Raw genomic sequence first — 23,779 nt, 5'->3', positions numbered from 1 at the left:
CTAACGAAGATCCTTACTCCCATCTCAAATCTTTTATTGAAATAGCTAATGCATTTCAACTTCTTTGTGTCTCTGAGGATGCACTAAGACTAAAAATGTTTTCATTTCTCTCAGGGACGGTGCAAGGACTTGGCTAAACGCGCTGAACCAAATTCTATCACCACGTGGGCAGAACTGACGGATACCACACTTTGACCAGGAATGTAGACCTTAGAGAAGACATTGTGTCTTTTCGACAGAAGGAGAACGAAACAATTCAAGAAGCTTGGGAGTGTTTTAAAGAGTTATTTAGAAGATCCCGAGCCATGGATTGCATGCATGTGTGCAGATTGAATAGCTCTATAGAGAACTGGATCGTTCATCAAGAATGATGTTAAACACTGCAGCCAATGGCTCATTGTTAGAAAAGTTAGTTAATGAGATTGTTGTTGAACAAGATGATAGAAATTAATGACCAAAGAGAGATAGGAAGGTCATTGCCAAAGAAACAAGTATCAGCCGGAGTCTTTGAGTTAGACACAGTAGCTTCAATGCAAGTCCAAATGGCAGCCATGGACCAAATGTTAAAATATCGACAATGGAGAAGGAGACCAAATCTGTCACTTCAGCGATTCTTGAACCCTCTCCTGTTTTACAAATTTCAGATATATCTTATGTTTATTGCGGTGATAACCACTTATATGAGAATTGTCAAGCTAATCCAACGTCTATTTTTTATGTAGGTCAAGGTACCCAGCGAAATTTCAATCAATATTCAAATACCTACAACCCTGGTTGGAGGCACCATCCAAACTTCTCTTAAAGTAACCAAGGAGTAGCTAGTAGCAGTGCACAAGCATCGGCTCAATAATACAAGCAAAACTACACTCCTCCTGGTTTTACCACGCAATTAGCGTTGCCGCCACAACAGTACAATCAACAAAGAGCTCAAAATAACACTCAGCAAAGTGGTAACAATGCAAGTTTGGAGGTCATGGTGAGAAACTTCATGACAAGAACTGATGCTGCAATAAGAAGCTTGGAGATGCAAGTAAGGAAGATAGCGAATGACCAAAAATCTAGACCACAAGGTATGTTGCCAAGACACACGGAGAATCCGAAGCGAGATCATGAAGGTAAGGAGCAGTGTAACGCGATCATCACAAGAAGCGGACTAAGTTATGATGGACCCTCATTTCCAGATGAAGGAACCGATGTGTTACACCTGTTCCTGCATCCACCTCCATTCCACAACAAAAAGATAAAGCAGAACCCATAAGTTCAAAAGAGAAAGGTAAGCAAGTAGTGCCTTGCACTACTCCACAGGTAGGTAACTTTAAGATTCCTCCACCTTTCTCCCAAAGACTAGTTAAGAAAAATCGGGATAATCATTTTAAAAAGTTCTTTGAGATTATAAAACAGTTGCATATAAATATACTTCTCATAGATGCCTTAGATCAAATGCCTAACTACAGCAAGTTTTTGAAAGATATCATATCTAGGTGTAAGAAGTTAGGAGAACATGAGACTGTAGCCTTAACAAAGTGCAGTAGTGATGCTTTAGGGAATCCATTGCTTTAGGTAGTTTTACTATCCCTTGCTTAATAGGTGGTAAGAACTTAGGAAGAGCATTGTGTGACTTAAGGGCAAGCATTAATTTTATGCCTCTTTCTGTCTCTAAAGAATTAAATATAGGAGAAGCTCGTCCCACTACTGTCACTTTGCAACTAGCTAATAGGTCCATTAAAAAACCGGAAGGGAAAATAGAAGATGTGCTTGTTAAGGTCGATACATTTATTTTTCTCACCGATTTCATAATTTTGGATTGTGAAGCAAATCTTGAGGTGCCAATCATTCTTGGAAGGCCGTTTTTAGCAACTGGAGACACAGTATTCAACATTCGGAAAGGAGAGATCATTATGAAGGTCAATGATGAGCAAGCCACCTTCAACGTCTTTGATGCGATGTGGCTCCCGGATGAAGTCAAGGACTGTTCTGCAATAGGGGCAATCATGGAGGAACTCCAGGAAATGATTGTAGAAGACTTAGAAGAAGATTTGGAGGCCGCAGAAAAAGAAGCCAAAATTGCGCCTGGCGCAATTTTACCATCATTTGAGCATTTTGAGTTTTTGTAGTCGACAATAGCTGATTTGAAGGCCTTGCAACCTTCCATCATTGAACCTCCAGAACTGGAGAAGAATCCCCTACCTTCTCATCTAAAATATGCTTATTTGGGTTTAAACGATACTATGCCGGTTATCATTTCTTCGTATTTGTCTAATGAACATGAATCTTTGCTTTTGCAGGTTTTATATAAGTACAAAATGGCTATTGGATGGACCATAGCAGAGATAAGAGGAATCAGCCCTACTTTTTGCATGTACAAGATCATCCTAGAATAAGGAGCCACCAATTCTGTCGAGTGCCAAAGGAGGCTCAACCCCAAAATGAAGAGGTAGTCAAGAAGGAGATAATAAAATGGTTAAACACTGGGGTCATCTACCCCATTTCTGATAGCAGCTAGGTTAGCCCGGTTCAATACGTTCCCAAGAAGGGTGGTATGATGGTAATTACAAACTATCACAACGAGTTGATCCTGATGAGGACGGCGGCTGGTTGGAGAGTGTGTATAGACTATCGTCGCCTAAACAAGGTAACTCGAAAAGACCATTTTCCATTACCTTTTATTGACCAAATGCTTGATCGTCTTGCAGGGAAGGAGTGTTATTGCTTCCTAGACAGGTATTCTGGTTACAACCAGATTACAATAGCTCCGGAGGACCAGGAAAAGACCACTTTCACGTGTCCCTATGGGACATTTGCGTTCTGAAGGATGCTGTTCAGTCTTTGTAACGCTTCCACCACCTTCCAAAGATGCATTACCATTATTTTTTCTGACATGATAGAAAGCACGATAGAGATATTCATGGATGATTTTTCTGTGTTTGGTGAGTCGTTTGATGTTTGTTTAGAGAATCTAGAGAATGTTTTAAAAAGGTGTGAAGAGACTAACCTTGTTCTTAATTGGGAGAAGTGTCATTTTATGGTACGTGAAGGTATAGTCTTAGGTCACAGAATTTCAGGAAAAGGAATTGAGGTCGATAGGGCCAAGATAGACGTGATTGCTAAATTACCCCCTCCTACTACTATAAAAGGTGTTAAAAGTTTCTTAGGACACACGAGTTTCTACCGTCGTTTTATAAAAGATTTTGCGAAAATTTCAAAACCTTTATGTCAGTTGTTGGAAGTGGATTAACCATTTGTTTTTTATAAAGATTGTTTGACAGCTTTTGAGACACTTAAATTTGCACTTAGCTCAGCACCTATATCATAATTGAACCAGATTGGAACTTGTCATTTGAACTAATGTGTGATGCAAGTGATTTTGTTGTAGGTGCGATGTTGGGTCAACGAAAAGATAAAATTCTTCATCCTGTTTATTATGCAAGTAAAACCTTGAATAGTAGTCAGTTAAACTATACTGTAACTGAGAAAGAACTTTTAGTTGTTGTTTTTGCATATGATAAATTTCGTTCATATTTGATCGGGACTAAAATGATAGTTTTTACAGAGCACTCGGCTTTAAAATACTTGTTTGCTAAAAAATAAGCTAAGCCTAGGTTAATTAGATGGATATTATTGCTACAAGAGTTTGATTTAGAGATAAAAGATAGAAAAGCAGCAGAAAACCAAGTAGCAGATCATTTATCTAGGCTAGAGTCTTCTTTGCAGCATGATAGTAGTGAGATTAAAGAACATTTTGTTGATGAGCATCTGTTAACTATTTATGAAGTTCCTTGGTATGCTGATAATTCGAACTATCTGGTTAGCAATATAATTCCTAATGATTTAAGTAAGCGCCAGGTAAAGAAATTCTTTCATGATGTTAGGTTTTATAGATGGGATGAACCTTTCTTGTTTACATTAGGACTTGACAATATTCTTTGCAGGTGTGTTGCTGAGCATGAACAGAAGGAGATTCTGGAGGCGTGCCACAAATTACCATATGGTGGACATTTTGCTAGACGTAAAATTGCAGCAAAGGTCCTTCAAAGCGGTTTCTTTTGGCCGTCCCTATTTCGAGATGCTCACATATTTGCTCAAGCTTATGACCGCTGTCAAAGATTAGGTAACTTGACAACGAAACATGAGATGCCCTTAAACTCAATATTGGAAGTAGAGTTGTTTGATGTTTGGGGCATCGACTTCATGGGTCTGTTCCCACCTTCATGCGGTAAGAATTACATTCTTTTGGCTGTTGACTACGTTTCGAAATGGGTTGAGGCTCTAACCACCCCGACTAACGATGCCAAGATAGTGTCTTTCTTCTTGCAAAAGTTTATTTTCACTAGATATGGTACACCTAGATGCTTGATTAGTGATGAGGGCACGCACTTTTTAAATAGAGCAGTAAGTAACTTGTTACAAAAGTATAACATTCATCATAAGATTACTACTGCATATCACCCTCAAACTAATGGATTAGCGGAGGTATCAAATAGGGCAATAAAGTCAATTTTAGCGAAGTCTGTGAATGTGAATAGGAAGGACTCGGCTATTAAACTTGACGATGCTTTGTGGGCATCTAAAACTGCTTATAAAACTCTTTTAGGCATGTCCCCTTATCGCATTGTTTTTGGTAAAGCATGTCATCTTCCGTTAGAATTAGAACATAGAGCAATTTGGTCTATACGGGAACTAAAATTTTATTATGTTGCTGCAGGTGAAGCAAGATTACTACAGTTACATGAGTTGGATGAGTTTTGTCAGTTTTCTTATGAGAATGCTAAGATGTACAAAGAGCAAACCAAAAAGTGGCACGATAAGAAAATAATGGATAAGAACTTGGAACCTAGAGACTCAGTTTTGTTGTTCAATTCTAGATTAAGGTTGTTCCCAGGTAAGCTTAAGTCTATATGGTTGGGCCTGTTTGTAGTTGAACGTGTTTATCCACATGGAGCTGTGAATTTAAGTGATTTGAAAGGTAATATTTTAAAGGTAAATGGACATCGAGTCAAGAGATAATTTGGTGAGCATATTGACAGAGGCAAAACCTCTGTACTATTGAAAGATACATAAAAAAACAGCGAAAACAGTCCCTCGGTTGGTGTTGAGGGTGTTTTTATGTAAAATATCTTTTGTCTTTTTTTTTTTTTTGCAAAATTTTTACATTTTCTTTAAGGTTTTCTTGTGTAGATTACAAATCTAATTTTTGTTTTTGCATTTGAATTTTGTAGGATCAAGATTTGACCCACGTCAAAATTGTGACAGGCATAATTTAAAAGGAAAAAAGTCGATTTTTGAGTTATGGATTAGGGCTTTCGTGGGCTTTATGTGGGTTATGTTCAAATGGGCATTGGGTTGTTTTTAAATCAAAAAGAGGCACAACTTTAAACCCAATTATGTTTTTAATATGTTTTAAAACATAAAATAAAAAGCCCTAAAATTTCAAAACCCTCATTTTCGATTTTCACCTCCCAAAACCCTCACTTGTTTTCAAATCTTCTCTCAAGAAATCTTCAAGAATCCCAAAATTTTTTCACCTCCCTCTCTTTTTTGGCACACTTAGAGTTTGTTGGAGGGGTTTTCTTTGTTGATCATGAAGAAAGCTAAAGAACCCATGGAAGGATCTTCCTCCTCCAAGCCTTGTGACAAAGAGAACTGGAAGAAGCAGGTGTTGTTGCCGCCACCAACTAAACTGGGTATGATTCCTCATGAACGTCCTAAGATTTCTCATGAAAAGCTAGTTTTTGATCCTAGGGAACAAAGAAGAAAATATGAGGGAGCTTTAAGAATGAACCCTAGAAGAAATCTATCCATAGGTGGTGCAAATTCTGAAAGAATCAATATAGAATTGCATGATGTTAGGGTTAACAAAGAAGTTGATTGTGAGAAGAAATTAGGAGGAGTTAGTAAGGTCTATCTTCGAAAAAATCAATCTTTGGAGGAAAAAAGTGCTGTTTTAGATGGAAAAATAGCTAGGCTTAATGAGAGAGCGGACATGGTAAATAAAAAGAAAGAAATTAGGGATAAAGAGAATGAGAGAGTTTGTGCCAAGATTGCGGAACTAAACGTAAAATGGCAAGAATTCATGGAAAACTCTAGGAGAGTGAGTGAGGAGATTCAACTTGAATTAAATAATATGAGTATGTGCTGTAGGTTGAATTTCTCTCAAGATAACCCCGTTTCTGAATCTTTAGAAGTATCAATTCCTCCCCCTATTTCTGCTACTGTTGCTATGAATGTTGAAGGTCAAAAATAGGTTAGTGGAGACTCAGAACACGACACAGAGCCCTTGGAGCATTTAGATTCGGCCACGGTCAAAATCCACTGCAAAATTGCGCCTAGCGCAATTTTGGAGGAGACTCCACCGGCCACTCTACAAGGTATTTTGTCTCCATCTTTCCAGATCCTATATTGACTAAAAAGCCTCTAGTTTTTTATGATTCAAAGCAGGAAAGGGCAATATCAAAAGTTGCCAAAATTTTGGTGGCTCTGAATGAAGCGAGGGGCGAAGATCCATTGGCGGATGAGGGAAACAGTAGGGTAACACAAGAAGGATTGGACATTGAGGAAGAAAATCAAGATCTTGTAGAATCACCCCAAGAAGTGCATGGAGATGAGTTTGAGGATGAAGAAGATAATGACGATATCTCTCAATATGAAGTGAGAGTACGAACTCTGGTGCACGAATCTCAGCAAGATAATGAGGAGCTCCCTCCACAAGAGCAAGAAGGAACATCTGGTCCTGTGGATGTCCCTAATGAGGCTACGGAAGAATCCTCTTCATCTTCTTCTTCAAAAGGCCGTAAGTCTCCTTCTTTATCAAGTTTGAATGTTTCTGACCTCAAATTTGTTGCTACTGCAGAGACCTCAAGAAAGAGGTGTGCTTAACCAAAGTGGTGAAGAAAGCACAAAAGAAGAAAAAGTTGGCAGAAGATTGGCTCCCTAAAAAGAGACCGAAGCTGGTCCATCTAAAAAAGCCAAGAGGGCTAGGGTGCAAAGAGGGGTAGAAGAGCCACTTGAGGAGGCTAACGAAGAGGAGCACGATTATACCGAACAAACACCATCAAAAGTAAAAAGGGTGAGATTGGAAGTGAGAAGGCCTGACTTTACAGCATGTGATATCCTAGTTGAGAGGGGTTTTGATGAAGCACAAGAGCCCGTCCTAAAATATGTTAGGAGGAGGCTTGTGGAGAATGGTTAGGAGACGTTGTTTTGCCCTAATTACGCGTGTATCTGAGGCCTTGGTCAAAGAGTTTTATGCTGCCATCAACCCGAACCGAGGAGATGTAGTGAGAGTACGGGGTAAAGTGGTAAAATTCTCGCCGTCCATTATTAATACTCACTATGGTTTGTTAGATATTTTTAATGCAATAGGTAATGAAATTTTGATCCATCCATCGGACAAGAAAGTGGAGGAGGGGCCAGGAGATGGACCGTCTCAACAACTGGGAAGCTTTCCCTAAAGCCCCTTGACATCAATGAACAAGCAATGATGTGGTCATATGTGGTGAAAAACTGGTTGATACCAACTTCTCACGATTCCTCCATTAACTGCAACAGGGGCGATGATGGTGTACATCCTAATGAAGGGAATTGAGTTAAAAAAGGACCCCATATTCTTAAAGTCTAACATGCATAGAATATTTTTGAATAAAAGTCAAACTATGGTACTTTAGGAAAAATATGAGAAAAATGCGGTCAAAGTTGGAAGAAAATAACAGTTTTCTACTCTTGCAGAATTGCGCCCGACACATTTTTGGAGAACAAATTGGCAAAACGCACGTTTTGATTAATGAAGGACAAGGAGGACATTTCTCACATGTTCAAATCAATTCAAAACCGTGACTCCAAGTCCAACAGGATTTGTTAGGAGAATCTCAACCCATTTCTACCTAAAATAGTGGGGAGTTCAACCAACCCAAGGTGCTATATAAGAAAGTCATCCCTCCACTTGCAAATCATTCCATCCAAGCTCGTTTTCAGCTTCATTTACATTCTCTCTCATTGTAGAACTTGTTCTTTGTCTTAGATTCAAGTTTTAGTTATTATTTCCTTGTATTTCGTATTTTATTGTTTTTAATTCAAGTTCTATCATTTGTTCTTTGTTTATTCTATTATTCTTAAGTTCTTTAGCGAGTTTACACTCCCTTCACGCTCGAGAGAGAAGAGGGTCAAGCTAGAACTCATTGTATGACTCATTTATTCCTTTTAATTCAATGAAAAATACTTCCTTTATGTTTTTGTGCATTTTCTTTCCTTTAAAAATGTTCTAAAATTAGCTATCAACCTCTTTGTGGAATGCTTAAGTCAAAATGATTTGATTTTCAACACGCTCGAGATTTGCCCAGAATTGCGCCTGGCACTTTTTTGGGTTGGTTTCAAAAAACTTCTCTCTACGTCTTTTTCCCATTTAGCCAATGAGAACTTGATTTATACACTAAAGCCCAACCCTGAGAATGGTGAGTTAGGTAAAATATTAGGAAACCAATATGGGATGTGACTTAGACATAAGTGCATAAAATATGGTTCTAGACATAGGCCCTCTGACCCATAAAGCAAATGAGTTGGTAAATATTTCCTAAGATTGTAATCACACAGAGACATATAATTGTAGGTTACCCTAGCCTCTGCAGCAACCAAAAGTGGTAGTGAAAGAGTAGAACTCAGTTCCCAAGAAAAGCTAGAATTGTGCCTGGTGCATTTTTCCAACAAAGTGTGTTTTCCATGTTTTACATGAAAACTAAGGTAAGAAGCAAAGAGGTTGAGTTTTATTAAATTTCTTGATAGTTAAAACCAAAAACGACAACATTTTATCACATTTTTCTTTCTAAATCACAATTGCATATTTGAACCATTTCACGGCATTACTTGATTTTGAAAAGCAACAAGTCCCTGAGGATTCGACCTTGGATTACTTTCGAGTATTACTTGTGACCGTGTGCGCTTGCACGAGTCTCTAATCTTTTTTAAGGTAGAGAAAGTCCTAACAACCAGGTATTGATTAACCTACCCATGCCCCTCACTTGAGGAGTTTTCATTTAGAATAAAAGATAAATGCTCAAGTAGTATATAATTAATTACATTTCAAATATCAAAAACTTATCATAATATATAAAGAGATAATGGCTCAAGTAATAAGGAGTTAATTAGATTTCAGATGCTAGGAGCTTTATTTAAATCACAAACAAGTATCTTTTGGAAACATAATATTTGACTTAATCAACATGAAGTTACCAAAAAATCAGTCCTAAATCATGCGATCTACCAAATATGCGATTACCAGAAAATTAAATCTAAACTTGCATAATCATAACCAAAAATTTAAACAGCAAACCTATCATCATTCGAAGTAGAAACCATGTATGTTGATCAATTGCTTTTCAAGGTAGTGTAGTAGAATTCTTGTGATACTTGTTGTTCTTTTTTTATTCTCACCTTTCTTTTTCTACTAGATTCTTATCCTGCTGGTCCTCTTAATATTATCCTATCTCCCTGGTGGGAGACTTTGTCGTTTTGACTGTTGCTGGGAGTTACCTTGAAATCTTCAACAAATTTTTTGAGTGGCCCCTTGCAGACGAGAACTTTCTTCTTTTCCTTAAGATCGTGATATTCTTGTGTTGGGTGGCTCTCACCTCAACGGAAGAGGCAATATCTTCCTTTAGTTTTTTTGTGAGATGGCACCTCCATCTTTTCGGGCAATCTAGGTAGCTCATTTATCTACTCGAGCGGGATTGTCGTGGTATACCTTTCCAAATGTTCTCGTTGAAGCGAGCCATATCTTTCTAGAGGCTCTCCATTGATTTATGTTCTATGGTAAAAAAGTAGGCCATAGGATTTTTATTCCTTCCTCCAAAATGCCCTATCCAATTCTTTGAAGAAGAAAATTGACTTCCTCCTCAATTGTCAAAACCAAATGTGGGTCGTGCTGATTGACTTGAATTTAAACACCTTGCCCCTGATAACCTTTGTCACTCCATGGATGTCCATTCATTCTCTGTACGCGTCTAAGTGGTCGATAGGATTTGTTGAGTCATTGTACTGTCTAATAGTAGGGAATTTCGAACTTCAGATGGATCATCTCTTCCACGAGTGGTGAATCAGCCTGGTCCATTATCTTCTCAGGATCATATCTTTTATTTTTTCATTTTTCACTAAGCTCCTGTGCTTTCTCTGTCTACTCGTGTCAACTAAGTGGCTTCTCCTTATCGAGCACGATATCTCGATACCTGGTCAACTTTCTAGTTAGCTCCTATTGATGTGCGCTGCTGTCTTTTACTGTCGTGAAATTATCAGATCCGATCGGTGGAAGAGGCCTGATCGATGGAAGAGACCTGGTCGGTAGAAGAGACTTGGTCGACAGAGACTTGCTTGGCTGACATCTGGTCATGCTCTAGACCTGGTCATGCCTTGAAACTTAATCAAGTTGCTTTCTTCATTCTGGGATTTGTTGACTCGTTTCTCCTAGAGCCTGTTTTGGAATCCATCGATTTATCTCATCCAAGATCTGTCTTAGAACTTGTCGATTTGTTTGTTCTGGGTCCTACCCCATAACTTGTAGACTTGCTTTGCCCTAGACCTCCTCGGGTCTGAGCAGTTCTTCTGTTCATCTTCTTGTTCTGATGGGTTGACTTATCTTAAAGATCAGTCTTGGAATTGTTGATTCGTTCGTTTTGGGTCTTGCCTCAGAACTTGTTGATTTGTTTTTCCCTAGACCTCCTCGGATCGGAGCAGTTCTTAGTCAATTCTTCATTAATCTTCTTGACTTTTACATCTTAATCGTTCCCACAGACGGTACCAATTATTGATGCAGAAATTTGGCCTCCAAAGATTCTGCCAAATTCACACCAATCTTCTAGAATAAAAAAGATCGACGAGACCTACAAAACAAAATAGTACTAAAGACCGGTTTGACTCTTACCACACAGGCTCTGATGCTTAAGTCAGAATCAGAGTAGTCGAGTATGGAGAGTAGGGTATTTCAACGTAGCAAAGAGTAGAGATTTGTACCGTACCAAATAGTAGGGACTTATATCGTATTTTAGTGTACCTTTAGGGTTTTGTTCACCCTCATATTTATAAAAGTCGAATTCTAATCCCTTTAGGAATTATAGAAGTTGAATCCCAATCCTTTTAGGATTTACTTAAGTCAAATCCTAGTTTGCTCAGGAGATCTAGACTCCTTGGCCTATGTGTTTCGTCGTGGACCTAACGTTGGACCGAGGGTTGAGATAGGACAGGTTCGGATCGGGCTGCACAAAAGTTGAGGGGAACCAAAGGAGGGTTCTCGGCCACTGGTCAAGAACACTTTGGCGCCGAGCACCGATGACGGATCGACCGTGGCCAACCAGTGTCGACGGTTTTAGTGCTTACCTGGTTCGTGCGCCTTCTTTCCCGACCTAGTCTCTGCTTCTGTCGCTTGGTCTGTTCTTCTTTTATCTTCCCATAACAATCTAAATTATAAACTTAATAGTGCGAAATAGATATTTAACATTAAATAATTGCCAGCTCCTATATTACATTTATAAATGTCACAATCGTTTCTTTATTTCAAAAATAAAATCAAATATTTTAAAACATGAGATACCAAAATTGAATTTCAACCACCCAACGTTAATTCAATAAGAATACAAATCTACAATTTTTTTAAAAAAATGATAATAATATTTCTCTTATTATTAGCATTTTTTTGGGGTTTAAAAGAAGTGTGTGGTGTAGGTGCTTTCTAACGTGAACCCACTCTCCCTCTCACACGTCTTTCATAATTTCCCCTTTTGTTGTCTTCCTCTCACGTGACTTTTTGAATGGGATTTAGGGTGAATCGCACTTTTCTTTTTTGAACATGGTGGATCTCGATCGACGTTGGATAAGAACCGAATGGCGGGCATGCAGATGGACCAGTGGATTGGTTTGGGTGACGCAGAACGGCGGCGGGCCACGTTGCAGCTGAGTTCCAATGGCAACTGGTTGGAAGCAACAGCATGCGGGCGACATGCGGACAACGATGGTAGATGGAGATGAAATTTGGAGGGTGGGGAGCAGCCTGTAGTTTAAAGAGGCGGTGGCTCTGCAAACCCTAAATGACAAGGTTAGGATCCTAGTTTTTCTTAAATTTCCCTATAAAAAATAATATTTACCCTTTAATTTTAGATTTTAAATCCACAAATTTCAAAATCTACCCGACAAATTGCTCTTTCACTCAAAAATTATACTACTTGGCTGCTTGATTTTTGTGCTAAGCGACTTGAAGCTGAGCAGCTTCTCTATGCTTCTCCAAGAGATCCAGGGAGTTCCAGATGACTTACTTATTTTTTTCTCTTGCTCATTTCTACTAGGACGATAGCTTCCATTCCAAAGGATAGCAAGTGGGGTGTTTCACCGGTGGATGTTTGGGCGTGGTTCTGTATGCCTAAATCACACTAAGAAGTTCTTCAACCTAGACCTTTCAGCCTTCGATCTTTGCTTTAAGCTTTCTCTTGATGATTTTGTTTATGACTTCTACATGCTCGTTGGCTTGAGGATGGGTGGACAAGGAGTAGAGATGCCTGATCCCCAAATTTGAGCAGAATCTCTTGAAACTAGCATTGTTAAACTGCTTTCCATTGTCCGAGATGATTGTGTTTGGCACACCAAATTGGCATACTATGCTTCGCCAAACGAAGTTCGACACTTTCTGCTTGATGATCGTGGCCAGTGGTTCGACCTCGATCCATTTGGTGATGTAGCCGACTACGACCACAGCGAACTTAGTCATGGTCCATCCCTATGGGGAGTGGGCCTACCAAGTCTATTCCCCATTGTGCGAACGCCCAGGGGGCTATGAGGTGAGTCAATGGTTCTTCTAGCAATCTAGGGATAGTGGTCGTCTTCTAACATCGGTCGCATCTCCAAACAAATTTCTTTGAGTCCCTTAGCGGGGTTGACCAATAATATCCCTAGCGTAGTACTTTATTAGCTAGTGATTGGCCGGCTAGGTGGCTGCTGCAGGTGCCTTGATGGATTTCGCTAAGTACATATTCTGCCTCCTCCAAGCTTATTCACTGAGGGGTGAGAGCGAATATCCTCTCTTGTACAAGACCACCTATTTCAAAATGTAGTGAGCTGCGCATTGCGTCAGCTTGCGAGCTTCAACACGGCCTGCAATGGTTTCTCCATTCTCCAGGAACTTGACAAATGGTGTCATCTAGCCCTCCCCACCGAACGGGTCGATGTCCATCACTTTGGCCTCGTCCAAGCTTGACTCCTCCATGATTTTGACCATGATCGTCTGGGGGAGGTTTGTTTCATACGAGAAGGTAAGTTGGGCCAAGAAATCGGTATTCGAGTTTTTCGATCGGGGGTCATGTTCGACTATGTAACTATTAAAGGAGCTTAGCAGAGCTCGTACCTTCCAGAGGTATTAAGCCATTCTACCATCCTTGGCATGGTACTCTTTGTTGATCTAATTGACGACCAACTGCAAGTAGCTGTAGACGTAGATGCCCCAAGCTCCCATCAATTTTGCCAATCATAACCCCGCGATCATAGCTTTGTTTCCGACTCATTGTTGGAGGTACAGAATTTTAACTGTAGGTCATACTCATGGCGGCTTTCCTCAGAAGTGGTCAGAAGTATCCATGTCCCACTGTCCTGCTCGTTCGCCGATCTGTCGACGTGGAGTTTCCATTTTTCTGAGTCTGGAGGCGGCGTCATTTTAGCTATGACATGCCCCTTTATGGCAGTCCTTGGTGAGTACTAGATATCGTACTCACTTAACTCGACCGTGCATTTCATAATCTTCCCAAATGTCTCTAGCTTTTGGAGCACTTGACTGAGAGGGTGGTTACTTAGCACTATTATTCGATGAGCTTGGAAATAGGGGTGTAGCTTCCGAGCCGAGACGACGAGGGCAAGCGCCATCTTTTCGACTTGGGTGTATTTGATTTCTAAGCCTATCATGGCCTTGTTGGTGTAATAGATTGGGGATTGCTTTCCCCCCTTCTTCCTTTATTATGCCAAGCTGACTGCATTCTCAAACAAACAAAGGTAGAGGTATAGGTCGTCGCTCGGATTCAGTTTTGCTAAGAGCAGGCGGAGGTCAGGTAGGCCTTCAGCTTGGCCAGGGCTTTTCACATTCGTCCGTTAGAAGTAAAAAGGGTTCTAAGGTATCTTAAAGGAACATTGTCTCATGGTCTTTTTATTCCAAAGTCGGATAGTCTATCTCTTTTTGCTTATACAGATGTTGGTTGGGCTTGTAGTGTTGATGACAGAAAGTATATTGTAGTTTATTGTGTGTTTTTTAGTTACTCTCTAGTTTCTTGGTCCTCTAAAAAACAACATGTGGTTGCAAGGTCTAGTACAGAACCAAAGTATTGCTCTTTGGCTCACACTGTAGTAGAAATTTCTTGGATTCAATATTTGTTGACTGAAATTCAACATTGTCCTTAATTTGTTTCAATTATATGGTGTGATAACATCAGTGCAATATCTTTGGCAATCAATCTTGTTTTTCACTCAAGAACCAAGCATGTAGAATTAGATGTTCATTTTATTAGAGATAAAGTTGAGAGAAAAGAGTTAGATTTGCACTATGTTCTTTCTGAAGCTCAATTGGCAGATAGTTTTACCAAAGCCTTATAAGAATATAGGTTTAATATTATGAGCAAACTCAACGTGCTTCCTGCACAGTTTCGTTTGAGGGGCGGTGTTAAAAGTGATGACACAACGACATCGTTTCATTGATATCTGAATGTATCAGCTGCTGTACCTTCTTCATTCGTCACATCAGTGGGTGTGGTTAAGTAGTTTATTTTGTCTTCCTTATTTTCTGCAAGCAGGCTTCGTGGTTAGTTATTATTTATTTGTTGTGTAACTTCTTGTATACTATTTATTCTCTGGGTATGTTAATAAAGATTAGGGGAAGATTTTGTATGTTTTTCTATTTTTATTTTTGAATTCTGTCGTCCAAATAGTAGAAATTCTAAAAACAACTCTATTTTTCACCTATTAAATTTGAAACTTTAAAATGCAAAATTATATTATAAAAATAAAAATTTTGATAAAATATACTATTTTATATTATAAACTCATTTTTATTTTTTTTGTTGAAATTAAAAATGTGTAAAATATAATATACTATAAATTACATAATATTGTAAAATAGCAATTCTACCAAATTTGTAACATACATACATATTAATTAATTAATTAGTATTATTTTACATTGAACTAAATATTTAGTTAGTAACTACCATTTGTTTACAAATATATTACTAAATCCATTTTTTAAAATTGAAATATGGTACCAAACACATATAACACTTAAGGCATGGAATACAACTTTGTATTTTCTTAAATTATCTTTAGATTTTTTTTTCAAATCATCAACCAAACTCGTCATTAGAGATTGGATATAATTTATGTATTTGTTTAATTGACAAATAAAAAAAAATTATCAATCTGAATATAACTTAATTGGTTAAGACGCCTATCTCCAAACACTAAAATGTCATGAATTCAAATCTCAACCACTATATATTGTACTTAAAAAAATAATAAATAGATAGATCAAAAATTGGTTAAATAATAACTGTTTGATTTTATTTAAACTTTAGTGGGTTATTGATGTGGAAATAGAAGATATTTCGGTGAATGAGAGAAGGCCAATGGCTCTGTTCTACAGATAGAGATGGTAAATGGATCGATTGATTCTCTCTCCTCAATCTCTCTCCTCCCCCTCTCTCCTCCGAAGGCAGCTGAATCTGGAACAGACCCACCAACTCCATGCCCGTTTCATCAAAACCCAATTCCATGGCGGAAACTTGAGCCCCGAAGCAAAGTTCAATTTCCTCATTTCCTCTTACACCTCCAACCAATTCCCACATCTTGCTTTCCACTTGTACCTCCACCTGCGTCGAACCGATAGCGATACCCGACTTGATAATTTCATCGTTCCTTCGCTTCTCAAAGCATGTGCCCAAGCTTCCTGTCGGACTTTGGGGAAGGAACTGCACGGTTTCGCGATTAAGAGTGGATTCGGTGAATGTGTTTTTGTATGCAATGCTTTGATGAACATGTACGAGAGATGTGGAAGCTTGATTTCTGCTCGCTTGGTGTTTGATAAAATACCTCACAGAGATGCTGTGTCCTGGAGTACAATGCTCAGGTGCTATGTGCGGAGCAAATTGTACGGGGAAGCTTTTAGACTTGTACGAGAGATGCATATTGTGGGAGTGAAGCTTAGCGATGTTGCCATGATTAGCATGATCGATGTTTTCGGGGAGCTCTCGGATATGAAGTCGGGGAAGGCAATGCATGGTTATATCATAAGAAATGTAAGTGACAAGGAAATGGAAGTTCCTATGAGAACTGCATTGATTGATATGTATGGCAAATGTGAATGTTTGGCCTCAGCACAGAGGCTTTTTGACGGGTTATCTCGAAAAAGTGTTGTTTCTTGGACGGCCATGATAGCGAGTTGCATTCACTGTCACGAGATAGAAGAAGGGGCAAAGAATTTCAAAAGAATGCGGGAAGAAGAAGTCTTTCCTAATGAGATTACATTCCTCGGTTTGATTTCAGAGTGTGGTTTTGTGGGAGCTCTGGATTTAGGCAAATGGCTTCATGCCCATCTACTAAGAAATGGCTTTGAGATGTCTCTTGCTTTGGCCACTGCCCTCATTAATATGTATGGGAAGTGCAGGCAAGTCAGACATGCCAGAGCTCTGTTTGATGGCGTTGATGAAAAAGATGTCAAGGTTTGGAGTGCTTTGATATCAGCTTATGCACAAGTGAGTTGCATCGATCAAGCTTTCGACCTCTTCTTCGAGATGTTGAGCAACAAAGTGAAACCAAACAAGGTGACAATGGTTAGTCTTCTTTCTTTATGTGCAGAAGCCGGAGCCCTTGACTATGGCAAGTGGACTCATGCCTACATACACCGTCATGGCCTTGAAGTCGATATCATTCTAAAAACAGCTCTTATCGACATGTATGCCAAATGTGGAGACCTAAAAATTGCACGTAGCTTGTTCGATGAAGACGCACAACGAGATATCAGCATGTGGAATGCCATGATTGCAGGATTCTCAATGCATGGTAGAGGAAAAGAAGCTTTAGAGCTCTTTTCAGAAATGGAGAGCCATGGTGTTGAACCAAATGATATCACATTCATTTCCCTTTTTCATGCTTGTAGTCATTCTGGAATGGTAGCAGAAGGCAAGAAGCATTTCAGCAGAATGGTTCATTGCTATGGAGTTGTTCCAAAGCTCGAGCACTACGGATGCTTGGTGGATCTTCTCGGTCGAGCTGGATATCTCACCGAAGCTCACACCATCATACAAAACATGCCCATGAAGCCAAACACAGTTATATGGGGCGCTCTGCTTGCTGCATGCAAGCTACATAAGAATCTGGCCTTGGGGGAGGTGGCTGCAAGAAATCTTCTTGAATTGGACCCACAAAACTGTGGATACAGTGTTCTTAGATCAAACATCTATGCATCAGCAAAGAGATGGACTGATGTAACAAGCATTAGAGAAAAAATGAACAATTTAGGGATGAAGAAAGAACCAGGACTCAGCTGGATTGAAGTAAACGGTTCAGTTCACCACTTCAAATCTGGTGATAAGAAATGTACAAAAACAAGAAAAGTCTATGAAATGGTGGGTGAAATGTGCATGAAATTGAAAGAGGCAGGATACGAACCGGACACGTCTGTCGTTTTGTTAAATGTAGAAGAGGAAGAGAAGGAATCTGCACTCAATTATCATAGTGAGAAACTGGCCATGGCATTTGGACTCATAAGTACAGCTCCCGGTACACCCATCCGAATTGTTAAGAATCTGAGGATCTGTAATGATTGCCACACTGCAACGAAGCTATTATCGAAAATCTATGGACGGACAATAATAGTCAGGGACCGAAACCGATTTCACCACTTTAGTGAAGGATATTGTTCTTGTCTTGGCTATTGGTAAAGATAAGATTCCAAATCGTGGTCATTTAACTAAATACATGTACATACAAATTTCAGCAATACAATCTAGGCACATTTTTATGTCAGAAGAAACATCAAGGAAAGTAAATCAGAAAACCTTGATTTGAGGAAAGTTCGACTTGTCAACCAAGCCACTGTTGTGCTTTTCGATCGCCACTTGCTCCAACAGAGTGCCGAATGCTGATCTTCTCACTGGCATATTTCTGTTGCAGCCATTCAAATCCATTTACATCAAGTTTACCCGAGACTGACTTTCCTTGTTTCCTATGATTTTGTTGTTCCCTCACTGAAGCCCACAATTTCCCGATCGCATCGCGTTGCTGTGATGTGAACCTTGTAACATTATCAAACGCATGTTTCACTAAGATATCAATGACAGTTTGGCACCTGGGAGAGGAATTATAAATTAATCTCACATTCTAGTTGTAGAAGACGAGCCAGAAACTCTCATTAACAAAGTAATTAGTGCAGATCTGTACCATGGAATTTTATAACGATGAGCAGCAATTTCTAAACAGCTAATTAAGGCTTCTCTTTGTGCTTTGAGAAAACTCTTGGTCTCTAATTCTTCATCCTTTCTAGTCTTGGATGCCACATCACTTTTCCCTTTTGCCTTTTCACCTTTCTTCAGCGAACCGGGCAAAAAAGCATCGAGTCCAAATGGATCGGATTCTTCCTGGTTAACTCTCTCTTCAGCTGGAGCAGCAGACTGCTTTTTCTGATGTTCATCATCTGTGTTTTCTTCATGAGCTTTAAGTGCTTCAGCTTCCTCAATGTCATCATCCTTGGTTGCAACTGGAAGATTAGAAATGGCTTCTTTTATTTGTCCAGCTGTCTTTGAAAACTACAAGGTTCATAAACCCAAGCATGAAAAATTAAAATTGATGTTCCAAGAATCAAAATAAGTACAATGGTAAAAATAACAAACAAGGAAAACTACAACCAGTAATACATATAATAAGTTCATAACAAAGGGCCTGTTAAATAATGCTTATTTAATAACATTTCTCCGTGTTCTCTAATCTATTTTCAAAACCGCTTTTAAAATCAACTTAAAAAGTAATTTCCAGACACCTGTTTTTGGCTTTTGGAATTTAGCTAACATTTCAGAAGTGTTCTTAAAGTGAAAAACAAACAAGTATATGCAGGTTTTATAAGCTTAATTTAAAAAACAATAATAATAAAGCAAAAACAAAAAAAAAAAAAAAACAAAAAACAGGAAACAAAAAACAAAATTGTTATTCAAAAAATTCCAAAATCATTCTTTTACAGCATCAATCACATCAAAGAAGCAGTGGTATTGATTAGAGTATGGGGAATAATAAAATGAGTGCAATTGTTGAAAATCTATACTTAAACTTCAACATTTACAAGGTATGGAGCATAGTTTCCAACTCAAAAGGTTGAAACCAAAGAACCCATTCACAGATTTTTCAAAGAAATTTTTTTTTTTTTTGAGAAAACTGCAGTCTCCAATATGTTAAATCAGCCTGTAATAGTGCAATTAAGGAACCATATGAATGAATCAAAACAAATACAATCCATATGTATATGCAAATTTATCCACAATTTCAGAAATTTGAACTCAAAACCATTCATAAAAATATCATACCACAAAGCTGTCATCTGTCAACAAATCATTTGCCAACACAGTCTGAATGGTCCATGTCGACAACTGGTTCTTCTGCTTTCTGTTAAGGCACTGAAAATTAAAATAAGAAAAAATTGTTAGGAAATTGAAATTCCATTTAGAGAGAGTAAACAGACTCAGAAAATATCATTAAATCAACTGTAAAACCTAAAATATGATAATCATACCTCCACTGCAGATTGTGCAGCTGAGAACAATGCATGATAATCTCCCCGTACCGAAGGATCTGTACAAGGAGTGGATGAAGACATGGACATGGCAGCTCCAAGTATGGAAAAGAAACGATCGCTGGTTGCTGGCTTCACACTTCCTGCCTGAATGAGCTGTATGGCAAGTTTTGCAGCCTTACTGAACTTGGTGGGGTTCTTGATGTGCGAAGCTATCTTCTGCATAGCCTCTAGAACTTGGGTCTCTGAGGCATCTGTTGTCGTTTTGAACCTTAAGCGTTTTCCTGGTGGTGCTGGTTCCTGTGCCAGTGCTGCAGCTGAAAAACCAAGGTCCATATTTGAGCTTCTACCAAAGGTATTACAAAAACATATAAAGTTTAGGTTGAACTATAAATGGTGTCTGTTTAGTTCCTAAACTTAAAAAGTTTCGAATCATGTCTCTATACTTTGAATTGTGATTCTCTAGGTAGTTCTTGTTGTTAACACCATTAAATAAATGTGATTCTCTAGGTAGTTCTTGTTGTTAACACCATTAAATAAATTATGACATGGTATGTCTATTGAAAAAACTTCAACTATTTAATCAACATCATAGACAAATAACATAAATAAGCAAAAAACTGAACGAAACAAGTGATGCATTCAACATAGCCCCCTAGAAGCAGTCTGGTTGGCAAGGGCTTGCGGTCTCTTGGTCATGCCAGCTTAAAGGTTTCCAGTGAACTTAATACCAAAATCGCTTGTGCCCTTGGTACAGGAGAGCAAAGCTCTGACTCCAAGTTATAAAAAAAATAAAAAAAATAAAAAAAAAAGTGATGCATGCAACATACTTGTATGTATCAAATCCCTTCTATTAACTACGACACTCTAATTTTTTTTACCACATCGTATCAAAACCTACTTTTCCCAATAGACTTGACATATCATTATTTAGTTAAAAATATTTTTTTTTTATAAGAAACTGCACTTTCATTGAGATAAATGAATAAAGACTACAAAAGGAGGGCATACAAAAAAACAGCCCAGCAAAAGGAAACCCCTAAAGAAATGGGCTTCAATCCAAAAGAATGACTCCTAACTGATAATTACAAAAAGCCTTAGTGACCGATCCCTATAGAGAAGTGTTAAATCTATCAAGATCCCACACATAATCCACAGATCTCTCCACCCCCCTAAAAATTCTATTATTTCTCTCTTGCCAAATACCCCATAGAGTAGCCAGAAAACACGTTTGCCAAATAAAACGTCCTTTGTCTCGAAACGGGGGGAATAACAATACTTCCTCCATCATTGCCCTACAATCTCTAGGATGGGCCCAAACAATCCCAAAACATCTAAAGAAACAAAGCCTGATAGACACTACATAGAGTCAAAATTCATTCTAAATTCAAGAACGTAATTGGAACTTTTTGAAGTTTATGCATTTCATAAGCATAACCATCAAAGTCTGTAACTATAAATTTTAAATTTAACCAAGAATTCAACATTATAACCATGTCCAAGACCAGATGAAAAATCAGACGAGAATTCTAACTAAGAAATTCTTGCAACTCACCTTTTATCCATTCCTTTTCATATCCCCAATTCTTATTCCTTCTTTCCTTTTTTTTAAATAACCAAAACTGAGATCCGAGAACCCAGAAGAAGAATCAAGTTCTATTGAATTGTGTTGTAAGTGAAGCTCAAAGGGGCACAAACGAAAAGAAAAACTCCTAAGAAGAAATAGGAAAACCAAACAAAGCCTTAAAAAACTAGAACCAAAATGAAACACAACACACAAATCGGAGCTTATTCAGGAGAAGAGAACAGAAAACCTTCGGTGTTGGGTTGTTGGGAAGTCTTGGGGCGTTTGAGGGCGCTTTTGATGATCGGCACCGGCGAAGAAGCGGCATCGGAGGGCCGATTGGTCGCTGCTTCTGGTTGTTGAGTCTCTGAACGTGAAGCCGGCGAAGGGTTTACCGAAAACGGTGGTGGAAGGCCTTCGAAGAGATTTTCGGCCATCTCGCCCGCTCGCAGCAAAACTCTAGTCTTCTTCCATAAATACATCGAACAAAAGCACATCAAGAACCTCAAAATAGCCAAACAGGATTACATCCAACATATCCATTTACGACACATATATATCCAGAATCAATACTTTAGATAAATATTCAGAAGCACAATATCCAACGTTAATAATACATAACCAAGCAAGCAAACAAGTAAACAAGCAAACAAGTAAATAAGCAAAATTTCACATCAAGAATAGAACAAACATCCCCAAGTAAGGACTACTTGCACAATGGTGTCCTAAAGCTCATAAGCTTTGCCAGAAGTTTCTAATACAAAACACATGAATTTGGGGTTAGGAATCAATTCAAAACACCTTAATCAAATTTAAAAGCGAGTTTAAGAAAGTCGTTACCTACTGAAACTCCCTGAAACCGCTTGGGCTAAGTCCGCATAAGTGTCGAAGGAGCCTGACACTGCATAATCGAGTTCCAAGGGGTCCAAATGCTTGCTGGTCCGACGCCGAGAAGGAGTGGCTATCACGAATTTGACTTTGTTTGGGTGTGAGACAGCGTGATTGTCACCAGAAGGCAACTGTTCACGTTGAGAAGAGAGTCCCCTGCAGATCGTCGCAGCTGTCGCGGCTCTAGGCTCTGTGGTCGCAGATTGTGTCGCCGGAGGGGAAACCACCGGAGATGCTGAGTTTGTGCAGAGGGAAGAGCAACGCCGTTCGTGGAGAGTCGCACCGCCGTTGGTTCGTCAGATCCGTTGCAGACGACGCCGGAGAAGAGGTCGCGCCGCCGCGGGGAAGCTGCAGGATCGCCGGTCGCCGATACTTCAGGGGCTGTTCACGTCGCCGTTGAGGATGCTCGAAGACACGCTACTGCAGGGGGTCGCCGGAGGAGGGAAGGCCGAATGAAAATAGAGGTGGGCTGGCGGCTGAGGGAAGAGGAAGGGAACAAAAGAGGTACTCAGGATTTTCTCAAATTAAAGATAAATTCCTTTTTTTTTAAGGAAGTCTTGGGCTTCCTTCCTAAAATTTCTCATCTCCTTAGATTAATTCCAGAGATTTGTACATTAATGGTTTCTTTTAAAATTACACTTTTGTAAAAAAAAAAAAAAAAATGGAACCATTAGCATTTCACCATTATATTTTTTTTATATGTGAATTTCACCATGAAATTAATTCTTTTCTCCATTATTTCATTTTCGTTCCACAAAATTAAAATATTTATATCTTGTGTTGGGCTATGGTAAGATTGATGTTTGCTTATTGAGGTTAATTTTTTGGTTGGCTTAATTTACTTATCGTATTTGGGCTGACTTGTTTTTAAAAAAAAATATTATTTATTTAATTAAGTTTTATTTAATTACATATAAGTTTTAAGGTAAAGTTTTAATTAAATTTTAACAAAAATAAATTTTGTTTTAGAAAGAATCTGATATTATTATTATTATTATTATTAAGATTTTATTTTATTTTATTTTAAAAAAACTGTTTTTCGTTTGGTTTGACTTTTTGTTCGTAAAAAAAATGGTATTTAAGAGAGGACTGAAAGCACATCATGCACGGAGACACGGAGACAGACAATTGGAAAAAAATCTCATTCACTTCTTTTTCACCACCATCATCTTCCCCTTCTTCCTTCACCATCTCCTCCTATATTTATTTATTTATTTATTACCACCACCATTTTCTATTCTTCTTCAACCACACCGGCGACCCCACGGCATCGGTAGGTAGGCCCGGCGACCTCCGACGACAAGACTCTGACAGCACACGTCCCCCGGCCCCTACAAGCTTCGACAACTTGTAGTCCGGCGCAAAGGTCTACGATCCCGACGAACAACAATAATAGTTTGTTTTAAATAAGTTTGTTTTAAATATTTTATTTTTAAACAAGTTTGTTTCAAAGTGACTTTTTTTAATAAGTTTTACCACAATAAAAGTTCGAGCCTCTACGTGTAACATGATTTCTTTTTATTTTTTATTATTGAATTATTTCGAAAACT

The 23,779-nt window shown here is 38.7% G+C and overlaps 1 protein-coding gene, 1 long non-coding RNA gene, 1 other non-coding gene and 1 pseudogene across 7 annotated transcripts; 2 read left to right on the top strand and 2 right to left on the bottom strand.

Annotated features, from left to right (window-relative positions):
• Positions 1-206: 206 nt before the first annotated feature.
• On the bottom strand, positions 207-312 carry LOC148210871 (small nucleolar RNA R71). Its single transcript, XR_015792051.1, has one exon. It is a non-coding gene; the product is annotated as a small nucleolar RNA R71 (small nucleolar RNA).
• Positions 313-11,841: 11,529 nt separating this feature from the next.
• Positions 11,842-14,462, top strand: LOC148210870 (uncharacterized). The gene is made up of 2 exons (XR_015791830.1): positions 11,842-12,070; positions 12,318-14,462. It is a non-coding gene; the product is annotated as an uncharacterized LOC148210870 (long non-coding RNA).
• Positions 14,463-15,525: 1,063 nt separating this feature from the next.
• Positions 15,526-18,020, top strand: LOC111023484 (pentatricopeptide repeat-containing protein At3g26782, mitochondrial pseudogene; annotated as a pseudogene).
• LOC111023489 (nucleolar/coiled-body phosphoprotein) lies at positions 17,937-22,796 on the bottom strand. 5 transcript variants are annotated; one of them, XM_088125576.1, is made up of 6 exons: positions 22,182-22,796; positions 21,592-21,808; positions 19,778-20,094; positions 19,572-19,661; positions 18,376-18,803; positions 17,937-18,292 (listed from the first exon to the last, which is right to left on the bottom strand). In XM_088125576.1, exons 2-6 carry the CDS (start codon positions 21,776-21,778, stop codon positions 18,082-18,084), a joined length of 1,233 nt encoding a protein of 410 aa, XP_087981702.1. In that variant the 5' UTR covers positions 21,779-21,808; positions 22,182-22,796; the 3' UTR covers positions 17,937-18,081. The 5 variants fall into 5 exon arrangements, with proteins under 5 accessions (XP_087981702.1, XP_087981703.1, XP_087981701.1 ...); XM_088125577.1 differs by having other exon boundaries at positions 21,592-21,805; positions 22,186-22,796; XM_088125575.1 differs by having other exon boundaries at positions 21,592-21,805; positions 22,182-22,795.
• Positions 22,797-23,779: the final 983 nt, after the last annotated feature.

Source organism: Momordica charantia (genome assembly GCF_013281855.1).
Source record: "Momordica charantia cultivar OHB3-1 chromosome 6 unlocalized genomic scaffold, Mcharantia_2.0 BLBB01000006.1, whole genome shotgun sequence".
Classification (NCBI taxonomy): Eukaryota; Viridiplantae; Streptophyta; class Magnoliopsida; order Cucurbitales; family Cucurbitaceae; genus Momordica; species Momordica charantia.
The sequence above is the reverse complement of the archived record's forward strand: the minus strand, read 5'-3'. Positions and strand labels throughout refer to the sequence as shown.

Excerpts from the sequence above, each read along its gene's own strand:
- LOC111023489 (XM_088125576.1), bottom strand. The coding sequence starts at position 21,778 with ATGGCCGAAAATCTCTTCGAAGGCCTTCCACCACCGTTTTCGGTAAAC. Across the intron at positions 19,662-19,777 it reads CTGCACAATCTGCAGTGGAG|TGCCTTAACAGAAAGCAGAA; the intron begins GTATGATTATCA and ends TTTAATTTTCAG. Across the intron at positions 18,293-18,375 it reads TCGTCTTCTACAACTAGAAT|GTTCACATCACAGCAACGCG; the intron begins GTGAGATTAATT and ends TAATGTTACAAG.